This window comes from Diceros bicornis, chromosome 15, assembly GCF_020826845.1.
Source record: "Diceros bicornis minor isolate mBicDic1 chromosome 15, mDicBic1.mat.cur, whole genome shotgun sequence".
NCBI classification, from domain to species: domain Eukaryota; kingdom Metazoa; phylum Chordata; class Mammalia; order Perissodactyla; family Rhinocerotidae; genus Diceros; species Diceros bicornis.
Window position 1 is genome coordinate 37,215,603 of NC_080754.1, and position 19,626 is coordinate 37,235,228.

The 19,626-nt window shown below is 42.9% G+C and overlaps 1 protein-coding gene across 1 annotated transcript; it reads right to left on the reverse strand.

The window, feature by feature from the left end:
* Positions 1-1,121: 1,121 nt before the first annotated feature.
* On the reverse strand, positions 1,122-6,274 carry ADIPOQ (adiponectin, C1Q and collagen domain containing). The gene is made up of 3 exons (XM_058555574.1): positions 6,164-6,274; positions 4,626-4,844; positions 1,122-3,414 (listed from the first exon to the last, which is right to left on the reverse strand). The coding sequence occupies exons 2-3, from the start codon at positions 4,834-4,836 to the stop codon at positions 2,894-2,896; spliced, it is 732 nt and encodes a 243-aa protein (XP_058411557.1). The 5' UTR covers positions 4,837-4,844; positions 6,164-6,274; the 3' UTR covers positions 1,122-2,893.
* Between the last annotated feature and the right edge of the window lie 13,352 nt (positions 6,275-19,626).

Here is a 19,626-nt window from a genome sequence, read left to right on the forward strand (position 1 = left end):
ACGATATGCTTACTGTAAGAGTCTCTGGGAACTGGAATTATGATTGAATTTTATTTTTTTCTTGAAACTGTTCTGTACTTTCCAATTTTTTGCAACGAAAATCCATTATCTTTGCAATCAGAAAAAAAGTCCAAAAATATTGTTAAATGTTTCTGCCACTGATAAATGACTTGCAACTTACATAAAGGCAAGTGCTTTTAGGGGCCAGCCCAGTGGTGCAAGCCGTTAAGTTCGTGTGCTCCACTTCCGCGACCCGGGGTTCACAGGTTCGGATCCCCAGCACACACTGACACACTGCTTGTCACGCCATGCTGTGGCGGCGTCCCATATAAAGTAGAGGAAGATGGGCACAGATGTTAGCCCAGGGCCAATCTTCCTCAGCAAAAAAGAGGATTGGCGTTGGATGTTAGCTCAGGGCTGATCTTCCTCACAAAAAATAAAAAAAGCAAGTGCCTTTATACTTCATTAACAAAGCAATACCAAATGTATGATAATACCACTACTGACCTTTTAAAGTCTTCTTATTCATAGAACTGAAGGCAAAAAGAATCAAAAATTTATAAGCTAGAACTGTAATTGATGAAATGTCATTAAAACTATGGGGTTGCACTTTCAACCATGACAGAGTAATGGAATCTGGAATTATCCTCCCACCATAAGGAACTAGAAAACTGGAGGAAATAGAGGAAAAGTAAATTTCAGATATTGGACAACAGGTAGTGCAGGCCTATGATCCCTAAGAGAAGGGAAACAAATGAGGTGAGCCCTACAATTGCCCAGGCTCAGTCTTTCTGATATCATGGGGGAGAGTCTAAAACTATACTGTGTAGAGCCCGACAGTGAAGCCTATACTGTTGAAGGCAGAGTCGAAGAACAGACAGAAAAGGGTCTTTGATGATATTGTTTGAGCCTCTGGTTCAAGCCTTACCTGAAGACAGAACAGCTCTGGTATTTCCCATTATGCAAGGGAATAATTTTTTATCTTAAGTTAGTTTGAGTTGGGTTTTCCGTCATTCACAACATAGAGTCCTGACTAACACAAGGTTTACCCCTTCATTCCTCTCTAAACCCCATGTCTGTCTCCAAAAATGAAAACAAAAGGCATGTGATACAAATGCTTCTGCTTTTAATGCTGGATGGTATCTTTACTTGTAGAAAATAATGATAAGCAAGCATTTTGAGACAAAGCTTTACATGTAGAAATAATAATCTCTTAATGAACAGCAGTACACATATAAAAGGGAATCATTCAGAATTTAAAACTGTAAGCAAAAAAAATAGGTTTTCCACTTCTATATTTATCCAGAATGCTATTAATTCTGCTTTTGCTAAAATCTTTGAAGAGTATTACTCAAGCTATTGTCTCCTGAGAGGAGGTTTATTACTAGCAATGACCTGTAATTCTTTTTTTTGTTTTCAAGGAATATTTGACAATAAAAAATTGCATATATTTAAGGTGTACAATTTGATGATTTGATATAGATATACATTGTGAAATAATCACCACAATCAAGCTAATTAACATATCCATTACCTCAGATAGTTATCATTTTCTTTTTCTTTTCTTTTTTTTCCGGAATTATTAAAGAACAAGAATAGATTCAGAAGGCCCAAGTCTTCCCAGATCCTGCTCGTACTCAAGCAAAGAATGGTTTCCAAATTCCTCTGTGGGTTTTGCAAGCTCAAGCTACCTCCTTGAGGGAAAACTCTGTAAGTGCTCTGGAAAGCACTGTCATCCCTAACCTCAGTGGAAAAGATCAAACTGTTCAGGGGAACAAGGATTGGATACTCACAGTCAAGGAGTTCCTAAAATAAAAATGTTTTTTGTGGATAAGGATTAGTTATATGGAGAGACTGAAATGGAGTTAATTTTGGGTAGATATGAGATTCAGGAGACTGATCTTCATGAGGCATTTATCAAAAACCTGCCAGGAGACTCAGAGGTGAAGGAAACACAGTCCTTTCCAGGCAGTTGTCCCTGGCCTGGTAGGAGGCTGTCCCCCATACCCAGGACTCTCATCCAGGGTCACACGTGGAGGGGCACAGGGGCACAGTGTGTGAGGAAAGTGTGCAGGAAAGAGATATCTCATCAGAGAATCTTCCTGACCAGGTGGCCTGGAGGAACAGGGAGGATTTCAGCATGTGGAGATGAAGTTGGCTTTCTGGCCACAGGGAAGATCATGAGGAGAGACACAGAGAAAAGGAAGTGAATAATGCAGGGGCCATTGAGTTGTCCAGCTGGGATGAGACTTAGTCATAGAACCACATTCTCTGAGGGAACTCTGCTCCGGGAAAGGCTTAACGCAAGATAAAGGCAAATTCAAAGGCCCTCAGGTGAGCTGGGTGGGAGACCCCCACCAACACCTCCAAAGAGGCCATATACTTTGTAGTCTAGTGGAAAAGATCCATGGCCCTGGGTTTGGTTTCTAGTTCTGCCACTTAATACCTATGTGACCTTAGGCATTCACTTAACTGTCTCAGTCTCAGGACCCCAAATGTAAAAGAGGGAATAATATCTTTCCTGTGTACCTGACATGAACATGAGGAGAAACGGTGGGCACAGAACAGCATTGTCAAATACTTTCTTGTACTTGTTTATCTTGTCATGTATGTGAAATTTCCCACTAAATGCTCTCATCCTTTTATTGCCACTACATAATAGATTCTTGAGGCCAGGGAACATGTCTTCTTCAGAACTGGGAACAGAGTATATGGTTTTTTTTACAAAGGTACTCGATGAATGAATGAATGAATGTATGAGTAAATGAATGAATAATATTCAGAGGCCTCCAGCTAGATAATAAAATCATTCTCCTAACTACAGTGAAAACCTGTGGACTGTTCTGTGACTTTTGGGCTGTTTGGCCTAGTGGAGGCTCTGAGTTGGTGGTAATCAGTAGGTGTCATGGTAGAGAAGGAAGCCTGTGAAGGTCGAGTCGTTGACATTATCGGCATAGAGCCCATTTTGCTCTCCATCCCCATACACCTGGAGCCAGACTTCATCACCCTTCTCCAGATGGAGGAGCACAGAGCCTGAGGCCTGGTCCAAGTTCTTGTCCTGGTACTGGTCATAGGTGAAGAGCACAGCCTTGTCCTTCTTGTAGAGGCTGACCTTCACATCCTTCAAGTAGACTGTGATGTGGTAGGAGAAGTAGTACAGCCCAGGAATGTTGCAGTGGAATTTGCCCGTGGTGCCATCATAGTGGTTTTGCTGATTGTAGAAGATCTTGGTAAAGCGAATGGGAACATTGGGGATGGTGACTCGGGTCTCCAATCCTACACTGAATGCTGAGCGGTATACATAGGCACTTTCTCCAGCTTCTCCTTTCCTGCCTGGGATTCCTGGAAAGCCTCGGGGACCTTCAACCCCAGGCACTCCAGTTTCACCGGCATCACCCTTAGGACCAACAAGACCTAGAGAATGAGAAGACTTCAGTGACTACAAGGAACACAACTCCCGGCTCGGCTGGTTCCAGCCTAAAACACTGTCCTTACGGCCCCTCCCCACAACCTGCTTGACTTACAGAGCAAGGAACCAATGGGAGCTCCCAAAGTGGAGAGTTATACCTCCTCCTTCCACATCCCTCCCCGCAGGCTCCCACGAATTCATCGCCAACCTTATCTTCTATAAGTCTCCATCATAGACTCTCCACCCTGCTAACCTTTTATGTGCTGGCTCAACAAACAATGCTTTTGCTCTTCTGTCCCCTCTGCCTAGGATGCCCTCCCTCCTTTATTCTGTCTACCTATCCTTCAAGGCCTAGCTCAAGCCCTGCCTCTTCCATACAGCCTTCATTGTTAATCCAGGTCTGCAGTGAGGGCATTTTCTCTCTGTTCTATACTTTGGGCATTTGTCCACATTGAATTTGGCAGATTTGGAGTGGACTTTCTTGTAGTAACTTCTAACAGAGTCTCCTGCATTAGATTTATCTTCTTAACTAAACCAAGAGTTCTCCAAGAGAAGGATTGTGACCTGCAGGAGGTGTGCATTAAGTCTGGTTGAATGCCACTGGATGTAATGGGAATTAAGTGGAAGTGAAGGGAAATAGGAATATGAACACATTGGGAAGAGGGTTGGATGGAGATGGGGATGGGAAAGGAGATGGGGAGGGTGATGTGGATAGAGCAGAGTCAAGGGTACTGGTTTTACAGGTAACACCTATTCTCACCACCAGGAGGCCAACCCAAAATTCACTTGAGGTTGCTTATGGGTCACATAAAAATCTTTGCTTCTGGGACTCCGCTACTGGCGGCCCTGGTTCAGATCCCGGGCGCGCACCGACGCACCACTGCTCCAGCCATGCTGAGGCTGCGTCCCACATACAGCAACTGGACGGATGTGCAACTATGACATACAACTATCTACTGGTGCTTTGGGGAAGAAAAAAAAAAAGGAGGAGGATTGGCAATAGATGTTAGCTCAGAGCCGGTCTTCCTCAGCAAAAAGGGGAGGATTAGCACAGATGTTAGCTCAGGGCTGATCTCCCTCACAAAAAAAAAAAAAAACTTTGCTTCTTCCCTGTGTCTAGATCTGAGTCAATAACTAATGCTCTCATCTAGTTCTAGAAGCCCTCCTCTACCCAGGAGAAGTCTGTGATGGAGGAGGCCAAAAACCTTGTTCTTACCTGGATCTCCTTTCTCACCCTTCTCGCCAGGGGTGCCATCTCTGCCATCACGGCCTGGGGCCCCATTGTAGCCAGGATGCCCTGGGACGCCCGCCATCCAACCCGCGCAGGCCCCCTTGGACAGGGGAGGCAGGACTCCAGGCCCCTCGGTGGTACCCTCGCCGTGACTGGGCAGGACTAGTATCAATAGAACAGCTCGGAGCAACAGCATCCTGAGTCCTGGAATTCAGATCTGCACTGTCAGCCATGAGATAGCAGACCGCAAACAGCACACCCGACCCAAACACACACATACACATACACGCACACACACATGGCATAACCACTATACCACCGGGCCAGCTACTGTTTATTTTTAAACACAGTGGAAAACATACTTTACGTGAAATTTTATTCCTCATCTTTGCCTTGTCATTTTCTAGTTTTATAATTGTTATTTTAAATGTGCTAGTCCATCAAGTGGATATAGCCAAAATATAATTAACCATTTCCATTTTCTTGTACTTTTAGCTTATTTCCACTTTAAAATATTATTTTAAAATCTATAACAAATATCCTTAGGTGTATAGTTTATCCACAAATTATTATTCTGTTGTGACATATTCCCACAAATAAAATTACTGGTCCGAGAGGTATGAACATTTTTAAGGCTCTTGATGCCTATTCCCTCATTGCAGCTTGTTATACTGTTACCCAGCAGTATGGGACTCTGTGTAGAAGAGGGCCTGTCTTAACTGCTCTCACCAGCTCTGGATATTATCATTAAAAACCATTTTTGTTGTTGTTAGTTCGGTGGACAAAAGAAATGGCACCTCCCTACTTTGATCATTAATGAATTGTACATTTTATGAAAGGCCTATTTCCTAATTTAATTTCCTATCCTAATTTAATTTCCTCATTCATGATATATCTGTCAGTGTTTTTTGTCACAATTTATTAGGGACACAATGTTCTTTCTGCATCAATTTGTCTAAGCTCTTTACACTAACACTTTGTCACATATGCTACGATTATTTTCTCTAGTGTGAAGATTATTCTTTTGTTTTGTTTATCCTGATTTTTAGGTGACAGAAGTTCTAGTTTTTATATAGTCAACTCTTGATATTTTTCTCTGCTTCTAAGCTCTGAACAGTCCTTATCTGTGCTAGGGTTTGGCATATATTCTATTTTATTTTCTTCTGTTGTTTGATATATTTTAAATTTCACTCTTTAATCCATCTCTGATATTTGATTTTGGTGTAAGCTGTGATCTAAAATACTCAGTTTTTCCCTATTTGAAGACTAACTGTTTAAAGACACCTTTAATGAAATTAATCTTTTCCCCCTCTATTGGTCTGATGCATCATTTATCAACTATCAAGTTCTAATATGATCTTATAAGTAAAGTGAGAATAGAGAACGAGACCAGCAGACAGAGAGGAGGAGAGAGAGAGAGACAGAGGCAACACAGCAAAGGAGACAGGTGCTGATGGAGACTGATGCTGCCCCTGACTCATACCCTTGGTGGCCATGAGTCTCTAGTCAAGGCTCACTCTTACCATCTACATGAATCTTTGTTGCCCTCTACTGGATTTGGAAGGCTCAGGAGGGTGTTCCCAATGGCTGCTGGGAATAAAATGAGACAGAGCTTAGGCTTGGCTTGTCCCACGATAAGAAAAAAGAGATGAGTTAAATGAGAAGCCAAGGAGGAGAGATCAGCCAAGCCCCGTCTGTATTTAGGAAGAATACTCATTCTGAGACTTTTACGATTTCATACATCTTTAAACGTTCCCCGTATTTGTCACCTCCATCCTTTCTCCTTATGGAGTTAGCAATAAAACTCCTGAGAAGACCTCTGAGAGGCTCTGTGCTTGCTTTCTCCAGAGACGAGGAGGGCAGAATCTATGAGGCTGTGTTCTTTTCCACAGGAAGACAGGAGGAGAGAATCCAGAACATGAGAACTGGTGGAAGAAGCTGTGGAGGACCTCAAAGATAGAGGGTGATTGGGGGCTTACTCCAAACCATTGGAGGCAGTGCAAAGTCAGAAGGTCTCCAGAGTTCTCCGGTTCCTCCTTCTCCTTTAAAAATCAAGATTCTATTCTCCCAGCCCAAGAGAAGGCATTCTGTCCTCAACACTTCAGTGTAGAGGACAGATTTCTCCACTAACAGGGACAATCAGTCTGGTTTCCATGACAGCGGCATGGGGTGGAGGTACTAAAAGGAGGGGTGCAGGGAGATGAGTACATGATTCTAGGAAGTGTCTGAAGCTAAGAACAGATTCTGTTGAAGAAGAAGGTTGTCTTCCAACATAGCTCTGGATGGGAAAATCAGCAATTGATAACAATTGAAGGGCAGTGCAGAGGGGCCTTATTTTCAAAAAATTTATTCCAAAATTATTTGTGCTCTTTGTTTAGATATAGCAGCTGTTACACTTTGATTTTGAAAGACTTCTATTTCTATAGGAGAAAACATTATTAAATGAAACTGTAATCTAAGACTCAATTGTGCCTATAAAGAAACCTTTTACATGGATCATGAAGCTAAATCTCAAGTTCTACTTACAATTCTTTGTCTTTGTAGAATGTCATTTGTAAAGTCCTTACCTCACTTGATATCTCATTTAATTCTCACAATCATTTTGAGAGACAGTATGAGGGAGAATAAGGAGCACATATTCTGTGACCTCAGTGCCTGGTGAAAATAATATGTTCTTACCTGTAACATGTTTCAGTCACATGTTTGTTGGAGGATTAAGTGGCATAATCCATATAAAGCACTTAGAACAGTGCCTGGCACATGTCAGTGTTCAATAAATGTTAGCTATGACTGTGTCCATTTTAGAGATGAGGAAAGTGGGTCTCAGGGAGGTTAAGTGACTTGTCCAAGATCCCAGAGCTAAATGTAAAGGAGCTGGAAATCCAACTCTGGTCTTACAAAAATGTATGAGAAATTCCACTTTGACCTGCTGATATTTCAGTAACAAGAGCAGACTCTTGTGAAATGCAAGGAGGGGGCCTCCTTTGGGACTGGCAGCAGACAGAGCAGAATGGGGGAAAGAGGTCACCAAACCCGTTGCCAACCTCTCCAGCAGGAAAGGGCATTAAAGCACAGCTCACAAAGTCCCTGAGGGCCGAAAGGGACTCCAAAAATCATCTCACCCCTGCCCTGCTTTTACAGATGGGAGGCTACAGGGAAGGAGAAGGATGCATTTATTAGAGCCTCAGAGATCTAATATCTAATATCTCCAGTTCCCAGTGGAGTTCCCAGTGGGAGTTTTACACATTACTTATTTTAATCTTTACAAGAATTCCATGAAGCGAGGAAAATGACCCCAACTTTAGAGACAAGGAAACTAAGAGATTAAGGCGATGATTCCTGAGAGATTCCCGTTCTGACTTCCAAAGCAGTGAGCTTTCCACCACATTACACTGCCTCTAAAAAGGCTTCTCAGACTCAGATTCTTAATCTGCTAAACGAGATCAAGGAAGACTAAGGACATGAGAACACTTTGAAATTGGCAAGGGTACTTTGGAGTATAAACTGCATGAGGCACTTTCCGATCTTTTTTCATTCAATCTTCCCCATAGCCCTGCCTTTGACTCCACTCTACAGGAGAATCTGAGACTCCAAGAGACCAAGATGCTGGCTTAAAATCATGCAACTCAGGTTGAATTATATGAAATTGCCATTTTTAAAGGTCAAAAATGGTAGAATATTTGCAGTTTCTCATGGTGCAACCTAATGATAAGTGGCAGAACCAGGAATCAACTCGGCTCTGTCTGGTTTCCAGGAGGATTACCTGACAGCTTTCACTCAGCCCTGGGACAGCTGTCAGCATCTCCATGCCCAACACACACACACACAGGCATGCACACACATACACATATTCTCAAGGAACTAGTAAAGCAGAGCATCCCTCCACCGCATTTTTAGGATCATTCTCTCCCGTGTGAAGGAATACCTGATTGAAAGCTTCTACTCTCCAAAGCTTCTACCTCCTGACCTCAGCCAAGTGTCTGGGGCCACTGGTCTCCTGGTTTGAAAAGGAGTAGGTGGAAAGTTTATCCCTGCAGCCACTTAAGAAGGAACAACAAGCAAGGCCTGTGTCGCTCCTCAAGAATTAAGGGAGGGAGGCAACAAGAACTGCCAATTAAGTGCAGGGTTCCCTTTCCTTTGCTCTGCTTCAAGAACAAAGCTGACACCCTTATGCTTCTTTGGGCATATTCCACCAGTATAAAGGGCTCCCCTCCCCCCAGCTTTGTCCCCTAATGGAGGGAGTCACCAGGAGTGAGGTGGCTGCACCCCTTCTGAAGCTTGATCTGAAAACCAGAACCTCTCCCCACCAGGGACCTGCATCCTCTGACACATGAGAGCTGGACTGATCTCTAAAAGCCCTCCCACTCCGACCTTCTGCATCTATGGCTGAAAACAAGCAGGACGCCTCAAATGCTGGGCTCACTGGGGCAAGCAGCATTGGGCTTGGCAAAGGCCCAGCAGATCTGGTTGTTTCTGTCAGAAAATGTCTTCTAAAAATACGGTTCTTCATAAGCTCCAGTACCTGCCAGGCCCCTTGCTCACTTTATCTCATTTGAACCTCTCATCACACTGTGAGTTACCCCACATCCACACCCCGTGTAGATTTCCCCATATCTACAGATAGCCGCAGATCTACAGATAACAACCATGTCTCCCTCATCTTTGTATCTCATGAATCCAACCCTGTGTCTAGCCCGTAAAATCTGCTCAATAAATATTTGCTGAGCGGAATCAAGTGGTAGAGCTGGCTTCCTAACTCAGTCTGAGAGCAGAGCTCAGGCTTTTCTCAAGCTGCCACTTCATGTGCTCCTTCTTTGCCTCCCTGGTCAAGCTGAGAAGCAATTTATCTTCTTCTTCTCTTATCTAATTGGACTCTATCGCTGTACCATCCCTCCCATCTCATCAACCCCAACATTTTCTCTGGGTAGGCATCCTGCCACAGAGTGAATTGGGCAAAATTCTGGATGGTCTCTGGCATTCTGACCAGAGGAACAACCCTTTTCTCTTGGCGCTGTGGGAGAATCGAGGAAGAAGCCCAAGGCGTACCTGCCTCCACCGGTGCTGCCCTGGCCAGAGTTTTGCCTGTATCCATCCCCACCCTGCTAAGACAGGAGAGCCTGGGCACACCCCAGCTTGAGGCTTCGCTGCAGGACAGCAACTCCCAGCCCAGCCTGGAACTTTAATCGAATTGCTCTTACCCTCAGTGTGGAGTCAGACCACAGACTGCAGTCGGAATAGAAATGAGGAGGAGAAGGTCCAGCCGCAACAGCCTGGTACTCATGATGGCCGGCAGTCCCCACCTCCCAGATGTCCCTTCCCATTGGCCAACTCAGTGAGAGCCAGAGACCAATGGGTGGGCACTTGCCCCTGGCAGCTGCCTCAGGTCTCCACCCCAGGGAACCTGGTGCAACTGAGCTTGGAGAGCCAAGTGGAGCTTCAGTCATAACATTCATTGTGACAGGGCCAGGCCTTGGCCCTTATCTTTGCCTCCTACAATAGCAACAGAAGATGGGCCAAGGGTCAAGATCAGAAGTAGGAAAACAAGATATTTCTGTATCTAAGGGAGGAACTTCCTCACGTAAAATGAATTGCCCAGTGGTCCAGGAGAACTCCTGTCCCCATAGATCTGCCCTATTAAGTCAGGGGTACCAATTACCACCATCACACTCCTGCTCATTGATTAAGTGCATGATTAAGTGTGAGATTGTGTGGTTCAGACACCGAGCACTTAAGAAGGGAGAATGGTCAGAGACGACTACAAGAGAGTAAGAAATAGAACACACCCTCCACTCTCCAGCCTGGACCCCAGATTTGGGAAAGACTTTGTGTGTTAATTCTGAAACTGAGATGAGGGGAAGTTTCTAGGGTGGTGTGGGACAGGGCCAGATTAAGACCCTTAGAGGCCCCGAATTCCAAAAGATTATGGAACTCCCACTCTTATGTAACTCAAATTCAACATAACAGAAAACTTACATAAAATGTGATATTAGAATAACATCTTTGAAGATTTTCTCATTACAAAATTCAAGATAAGATTTTAAAAGCTAATTTTTCATGTGTGTGTGAGTCTTCATTTTGCCAACACCTTAAGCATATGTGTAATCCACCTCTGGGTTGGGAGTGGCCTGGAGAACCACAGGCTGCCACCACTTAGGGTTCCTAGAAGGCCTAGGCTTGAAATGGCAACATTCATCACCTGGGACTCTTTCTTGGCAAACCCAAGTTCTGTTTTTGAAGGGCAGGATCAGAGCTGGTTCTTGTAAGCCACGAATTCTGATGCACTAAATCATGACCCCAGCAAGGGCTCAGGATCCCAGCAACAATGTCTAGAAGACCTTCAGGAACAGAATGTTCTCAGGCAGAGGCTGGACAAGCATCTTTCTGCCCCCAAATACCACCTCTATTGGCCATACAGAGCCTAAAATTCCACCAGGAAAGTAAAGTAAAAGTCTGATCTAAGGCATTGGCCTCCTGCTAATAGGCAAACATTTCTAGAGAAGTCACATTGGGCCATTGATATTGGAGTCATGAGTCCCTTTCCAAGGGCCCACTGGCTTAGATAAGGGGCCTGTGAAAATGAGGTTCTAGACAGTTTACCAGGTAGGTTGGACTGAGGAAAAACCACAGAGAAACTGCAGCAACTCTCATTACATTACTGCTTTATTTTTATTGTGGCATTTTCTTACTTATTTTTGGTTTGTGTTACTACCTGTTTCTCCTTACTAGAATGTAAACTTGATGAAAGCAGGCACTTTGCCTGTTCAATGTTGTACCCCCTCGCCCCTAGAATAAGATCTGGTACAAGGTAGGCAAGAATAAATGTTGAATCAATGAATAAGTGAGTGATCCTATTTCATCTTTCCTTGGAGATAGCTATGATTGTCTACCAATTTACAAATAAAGTATCTGGATTTCAATGAAGTTAAGGGACTTGTCCAAGGCACACATCCAAGATTTGAACCCAGATCTGTCTGACTACAAAATCTGTATGCTTTCTAATACTTCATTTCCTTCACCTCTCCTGATGGCCTATGAGACCCTAAGATCCATGCGTGTACTTCAGGGTAGCTTTGGGGTTGGCATAGAAAGTATTTTCTTCCGACCTTATGCGCATGCAGCTAGTTACAGCAGACTTTTAACTATTGCACAAGGTGAAATGACTTTAGCCACAAAATCACACCAAGACTGTACTGAGTCCGGCTGTCAGCCAGTGACATTGTGAAATCCTGTCATTTTGAGGCCTCTGGGAAATATGCCATCCACCACAAAGGCCCTCAGATGGAAAGAGGCAATTCTGCGACATACTGGTTTAGAGATTGTAACAGAAAAACGTTCAGCCAGAAATGCCTCGAGGCTACTCTTTTTCTCAGTACAGAACTGTTAATACCTAGAATGAAATAATCAAATAAATGTAATTGTTTCCTCCAGGGTATCATGGCTATAGTTCAGTCCCTTGTCAGTGTGTGACGTTGAACATCTTTTCATGTGCTTCCTTGCCATCCATATATCCTATTTTGTGAAATATCTTTCATGTTTGTTGCCCATTTTCTTTTCTTTTTTTTTTTCTTTTGGTGAGGAAGATCAGCCCTGAGCTAACATCCATGCTAATCCTCCTCTTTTTGCTGAGGAAGACCGGCTCTGAGCTAACATCTATTGCCCATCCTCCTCCTTTTTTCCCCCAAAGCCCCAGTAGATAGTTGTATGTCATAGTTGCACATCCTTCTAGTTGCTGTATGTGGGACGGGGCCTCAGCATGGCTGGAGAAGCAGTGGGTCAGTGCGCGCCTGGAATCCGAACCCAGGCCGCCACTAATGGAGCGCGTGCACTCAACCGCTAAGCCACGGGGCGGGATTTTTTTTGGATTTTTTTTTTTTTTTTTTACTGTTTAGTTTTGAGAGTTTGTTATATAATCTAGATACAAATCCTTTGTCAGATATATAGTTTGCAAATATTTTCTCCCAGTCTATATCTTGCCTTTTCATCCACAGCTGGAGGCTCCACCACAGCACCGAACAGGAGCACTGAACAGGGACTGGGGCCTCTGACACTGTCAGGGGCACAGCCTGAAACACAATAGCTTCTCCCTTCTGTCCCTTTCAATCTTGCCCAATTGTCTCCCATTTGCAGAATCTAACTGGAACTCATCTGGCAAGGGAGTCTAGGATATGTCATTTCAGGCACCAAGGAAACAAAGCTAATAGCAGGAAGGGGGGGGGCAATTCTTAAAAATAAGCATAATTACTATATTTAGAGAGATAACAGGAAATAGCATACATGAAAATAATTAATGAATATTCTGCCACAGTAGGAAATCAAAATAATTTTCTGTTCTTTAACTCATTAAGTTGTGGTCATTTGTTATGGCAACCCTAGGAAACTAATACAGAGAAGGAGAGCTAGGCAAAGAGATCTTACACACGACACCAAAAACACGGTCTGTTAAAAAAATGGTAAATGAGATTTCATGAAAATTAAAACTTTTGCTCTGTTCAGTGGATGAAAAGGCAAGATATAGACTGGGAGAAAATATTTGCAAACTATATATCTGACAAAGGATTTGTATCTAGATTATATAACAAACTCTCAAAACTAAACAGTAAAAAAAAAAAAAAAAAATCCAAAAAAAATCCCGCCCCGTGGTTTAGCGGTTGAGTGCACGCGCTCCATTAGTGGCGGCCTGGGTTCGGATTCCAGGCGCGCACTGACCCACTGCTTCTCCAGCCATGCTGAGGCCCCGTCCCACATACAGCAACTAGAAGGATGTGCAACTATGACATACAACTATCTACTGGGGCTTTGGGGGAAAAAAGGAGGAGGATGGGCAATAGATGTTAGCTCAGAGCCGGTCTTCCTCAGCAAAAAGAGGAGGATTAGCATGGATGTTAGCTCAGGGCTGATCTTCCTCACCAAAAGAAAAAAAAAAGAAAAGAAAATAGGCAACAGACATGAAAGATATTTCACAAAATAGGATACATGGATGGCAAGGAAGCACATGAAAAGATGTTCAACGTTATTATCCACTAGGGAAAGGCAAATTAAAACCACAATGAGGTGTCACTACACACCTACTAGAATGGTTAAAATTAAAAACAGTAAAAAATACTATAATGGTAGATACACGTTATTATACATTTGTCAAAACCCATAGAATGTACAACACCAACACCTACTGTGAACTATAGACTTTGGATGATTTTTAAAAAAAAAGAAGATCAGGACAGTAGAGAGCACAAAACTTTTTAAAGATAAAAAATAATAAAAAATAGTGAGACTATTAAATTTGGAAGAGGACACAATGAAAATGGACCACTCCTACCTTGCCAGTGAGAATGGAAAATGGTACAGCCACTCCGGAAAATAGTTTGGCAGTTTCTTAAAAAATTAAACAGCAGTCACCCTCCTGAACAGTTATCCCAAAGAAATGAAAACTATGTCCAAACAAAAACCTATACGTAAAAACCTGAATATCCCCGAATATATGCATCTTTGCTCATTTGTGTGAGTAAATATTTAGGATAAATTTCTAGATGTGGAATTGCAGGACCAAGGGTATGCACATCTTAAATTTTGATCGCTGTTGTAAATTGACTTTCAAAAATTCGGTAGTGACGTATACTACTCCCAACGTGGTATAAGAGTACCTTTCCTTATACCTTCATCATTATTGGATACTGTCAAACATTTAAATATTTGACATCCTAATAGATTTTTAAAGTATCTCATTTTAATTTGTATTTCTTCTATTAAGTGTGAGAATGAGCTTCTTTTCATGTGTTTTGTGGTTATTTGTATTTATTTTCCTGTGAATTGTGTTTTTATTTCCTTTGTTTTTCCTATTGAGTTATTTTTGTTAATTTTTAAAAATTCTTTGTACACAAGAAAATTAATCCTTTATTACATGTTTTGAAAATTTATGTATCTTTTGCCTTTAAAAAACGTTTTATACAAAAGTTTTTCGCTTCCTGTTTAGCCTAATTTTTTAACATTTTCCTTTTGGCTACTGGACTTTTGTGTTTTGCCTGAAAGGTTCTTCCCACGCCAAAGCTATTCTTTACAATGTTTTCTTCTAGAATGTTCATGATCTCATTTTCTTTTAATTCACTGTTTGACCAACCTGTAATTATTTTGTCAAAAGAACAAAGATCACCTATAGAGTTAATCAAAGGCTGTTTATTCAAAGCTTACTACTGTAAGGGAATCCCTACCATCACTTTCATTCCAGTAGAGACTGGAAGGAAACTGAAAGGAGAGTGAGTTTTATAGACTGAAAGGAGAAAGTCCTAAGACAGTCTTTGGTGAGTGTTCTTTTTGGGTGGGAATTTTGTAAGCAAGGGAAGCTTTCTGATTGGCTGTCAAGTACATCTGGCAGTCCACCAGCTACTATAAGTGTGGGGTTTCCAGGCTGGGTAGGGTCATGTGGATTTTCCTGCTTCAGGGAAAGAAAATCTGGTCCCCATCTGGAGTCTTGCATAAGCAATTCCTCATGTTTTAATAAATGAGGTAAAATGCAGCTTTATTTTTTCCTATATTCTTAGTGAACCCAACACTTATGTTAATGCATATTTATCTTTTCAGTTCTAATTTGAAATGTCGTTTTCCTATCCTCACTTTTCAAATGCACTGGGGTCTATATCAGGATTCTCAACGCTATTCATTGTACGTGTTTATTCCTCATCCAGGAATGTACTCTCTTGGCCAATGAAAGTAGCATGATGCAAAGCTATAGTATATGACTATTAAAGTCATATCTGAAAGTTTATCCATTAACAAAGGCTGATACTAAAGGTAATCATGTAATTAGGAGACTGTGTTTTATAAAACTTTCCATCCTCGTACTGTAACATGGAACCTGGCATACAAGAGGTCTCCACATATATTGGCTGAGTAGAGAAATGCTAGTGTGGCAATGAGAACTCTGAACCAGGAGTTGGAAGAGTTGGATTTTAGTCCCTGCTTTACTGCAGACAGATTGGGTGGCCATAATACATACTAATGGCCTGGTAGCTGGAAAATGGCCTGCATTATTAGGGACTATAGATCCTATCTCTCCTTGAAGCTAGGAGTGACCATATGACTAACAGAATTCCAGGCTAGGTCTTAAAATACTGCACATGGGATCCTTCAATTTCTTATCTACCTGTGAACTAGAACACAAACATTATCGTGACCCAGTTTTAGGGGGAGATTTCTCATGGTGTGTGTGTGTGTGTGTGTGTGTGTGTGTGTGTGTGTGTCAAACTATTTCTTTCCATTTTCATTGAGGAATAATTGACAAATACAATTGCATATATTTAAAGTGTACAACACGATGATTTGCTATACATATACATTGTGGAATGACTACCAAGATCAAGATAATTAACACCTCCATCACCTCACATAGTTAACTCTTTTGGTGGGGGAGGGTAGTGAGAGCACTTAAGATCTACGCTCAGCAACTTTCAAGTATGCAATACATATTATTAACTATAGGCTTGTGACCCAGTTTTGACCACACGAAGATGCTGTTCTTGGAGATGGTGGAAAAATCAGATGGCAGAAGCCTGGGAATCCTGAATAAGTGTGTGAAGCAGAGTAGTTTCCCTACCTGCCCTGGCCTGTTGCATGAGATAGAAATAAACTTACTGCTTAAGTCATGATATCATTGGGTTTCTTTCTTGCAGCACCTTACTAACAGACATGGCATGTGGCATTCCACAAAGAAAAGAGTTCTGCAGTCAAAGAGTTTGGGAAATGAAGGGGTTAATAAAAGTATGCAGGTTTCCTTCCTAGGATTTCTGTGCCTGGATAAATGTCTTTTTTCCTGTGTCTCAACTTGAGGGAGAAAATTCCTCATCTCTTGTATTCTTTTACTGGTTCTCAAGAACACATGTGGAAAATGCTGATTTAGATGATTTTTATTTTCTCTAAATATTGCATAATGCCCAGCTAGTGTTTAGTACGCATTCAGAACACCACCAAATTTTACAGAATCAAGGCTGCCTTTAGCCCAACCACTTCAGTCAGAGACGTTATCTCCAGGGGACAAAAGGCAATATTGTAAAACCATGGAAAATATGAATAATTCTTCTAAAAGTTTTAGGAGATACTGATCTCATTGTTCTGTATTCTTTCCCGTCTAAACAAATGGAAAGATGACAAAAGTTTTACACACAGAAGAATCATCCTTTATTTTTGTTCTTACTTTCAAAAGGGCTTTAAAAATTTACTGCAACCACAATGCATTCAGCAACTATTTCCTGAGTGGCTACTATGTGCAAGGCCCTGGAGAAGAGGACACAAAGACCACTGGGGCAAAGTGGAAGGTCAGAGTGGACCACACCTGGGGGCAGCACCCCAGAACATCAGCAGTGATGACTGGTATTGAAGTGGCTCCTCTGGTGGCCCAGCCAGGACAGGAGGTTTGTGGACAGGTTCCCCCTGGGAGGTCTGGGCACTCTGCACTCTGCCAGTACCATGAAGTGTGGCCATTTTCATAGATTCACAAAACGACTGAGGTCCAAAGGATTGAGAAAGCTTTAGGCCATTTCTGTAGTGGGCAGCTGGCTAGTCAATGGTCAAAAGTGCTTAAGGGATCCAAGTGATGTGTTTTCTGACTGTTCTAATAGTCAGAACCCTGAAGATTCTTCTGTCCAGCTCTAGGTCTTACATATTCACCTTGAGAAATGTATATATTGTGATTATAAGATAATCAGAGAGACCAAAGCAGAGAAGTCTGCTGAGAACCCTATATTCAAGACTGACTGTATGAATATGTATTATTAAAAATGTGAAAATATGCCATCATAGATTGTGCAGGACTATACTTTCTTTCGACTGGGCAGACACGTCCAATGCTGTTAATGCAGCAAAGGGCTTTGTGTGCTTTAAAAAATCCCATTCTGTTGAACTCACAAGTGTGGGTTGGATCTAAAGCAGGTTCCCCCCATTGGGAAGGTCATCCCCATACCCTTTCAATAGTTGCTGAATGCGGGTGGAGGGGGTCATGACTGGTTACGCCAAGAGCCCACTCCCCACCGTGTGGTCTGCAGAACACCCCTAAGAGATCCCGCAGCAGCTCTCCTCCACTCTGCCCTTCTCTGTCTCCTTTGATGTCTCCTGTGCTTCACAGCTGGCTTGTCTCAACCCTCCTCCTTTCCTATAGATGTCTAAGAAGCAGGAATCAAAAGGTGGAGGAGGGAAGGACTCACCTCCAAGGTTAAGAGGGAAGGACGGGATGGACCAACAATAAAGCCAAGAATAAACTGGAGAATTCCAGTAATGGCAAGTCAGAGGGCCTTGTGAACTGTGGTTGGAACGGTAAGATCAGGAAGAGCACTGACTCCCGAGATTGCTTCCTGCTCCCTTCCAGACTGGCTGTGAAGACCAAATGAGGCCACGTCTGTCACGCACCAGGGCCAGTCTTTAATGTCAGCGCCCTTCCGAACCCTGTGGCTCAGCGACCTCTGTCAATGCATCCTCCCCACCATGCATAGCTCCTCTGTGCCTGCGCAAGACCAAGATGCCCTTCTCCTTCTCCACCTGGAGAAAACACTTGCTCCGGGAGACCCAGCTCAGACATCACCCCTTCCCTGCCTGCCTCAGGAAGAGTCAGTGTCAGGGTTCTGAGTCCCCACAGAATCCTGTGATGTTGTGATGATCTGTTTCCACATCTGTCTCCCCCAACTGGACTGAGAGCTTCTCACTCATCTTCACACCTCCCTGGTCTCTCATGGTGTCTTACGACCAGGGTGCTCATGAAACAGGTTTTGAATGAAATGAGTGAATACATACATCAACAAATAAACATTCTTATGGTAAAAATGGTGGGTTGGACAATAATACAGATAGAAGGAAATAAGATTTCCTACCGATTTGGGAAGAACTTGATTTTGTTGTGCAAATAAGAATTGTAGTCTACCAGTTTGAAACAAACCCTATCTCCCAAGAAAGATATTTTGTCATTTGGACAGGGGGTGGGCAAGGAGAGGATAGCCCCACAACACTGCTTAACTGTGATAGTCTGGTTCCATTTTTCATGTCTGACTACTGAGAACTTTCAAACCCCACCTCTCTCTTTCCCTTTTGCCCCACATCTGGGCAAGGTGATAAGAAAGCCTGCCCACTCCTTCCCTTGGTGCCAGAGGGGAAGTTCAAACCCCATGAATCCCAGCCTGTGCATGAAAACCCCACTCTACCCCAACCCCAACCACATAAAATGAAAGCCACTCACCTGTCGCTTCACCCAAGCCATTTCAGAACAGTTTGGCTTGGCAGTTTTGGACCATGCCTGCCCTGCCCTCCCCACCAAGACCCATCCTGTGAGTAATAGACCTTTTCATATCCTCTTGATTCATGTGTGGCATCATCATCAGTCTGGACATCAGAACCAATTTGTGGGGAGGGGTTTGATTCTGCCCTCCACAGCGCAACCACAAGACATTAACTTGCTGAAAATTTTTGAAATACACTCTGTATCTATGAACAAAGATATTTCGTTGTTAGGAAAGGGGGTAGAAGGTGGCCCCATAACATACTTTAAAAACTTTTTTTTTCATACTTTCTGAAAAATTTCAAAGAACAACACTCTGCTGGACAATTGTGCCAAGGAGCCCCTCCCTGACAGTCTGTCCCTTAGTCTCTGCCCTTTTTTGGTCACACATTCAAATGACTTCTTCATGAACAAAGTGAGACACTTATTTTTGTTTTTCTTGAATTCTAAAGTGATTTTCTCGAGTCTCATAGGAGACACTCCTCTCAGTGTTTGTTGACCCACTCAATTCCAGAAACAAATCAGGGGACTGAAGACTCAGCCAGATCACACATCTAGTGAAAAGTGACCCTAACAATTCCAAAACTAACTAAATCCAAAACTAACTCTAAAAGCAGATAACCCCAGAGCTCAGCGTGCTGGTCACTGGCTCTATTTCTCAGCTGCTGGCCCACCCTTCTGTTCTCCGCCTCTTGGTGTGGGGCCGCTTGCCTCCTTTGCCGGCTGCTGCCTGTC

Bases quoted from the DNA above. Each gene is read 5' to 3' on its own strand.
- ADIPOQ (XM_058555574.1), bottom strand. From the start codon at position 4,836: ATGCTGTTGCTCCGAGCTGTTCTATTGATACTAGTCCTGCCCAGTCAC. The intron at 3,415-4,625 runs GTAAGAACAAGG...CTCATTCTCTAG, and splicing joins GGGTGAGAAAGGAGATCCAG to GTCTTGTTGGTCCTAAGGGT.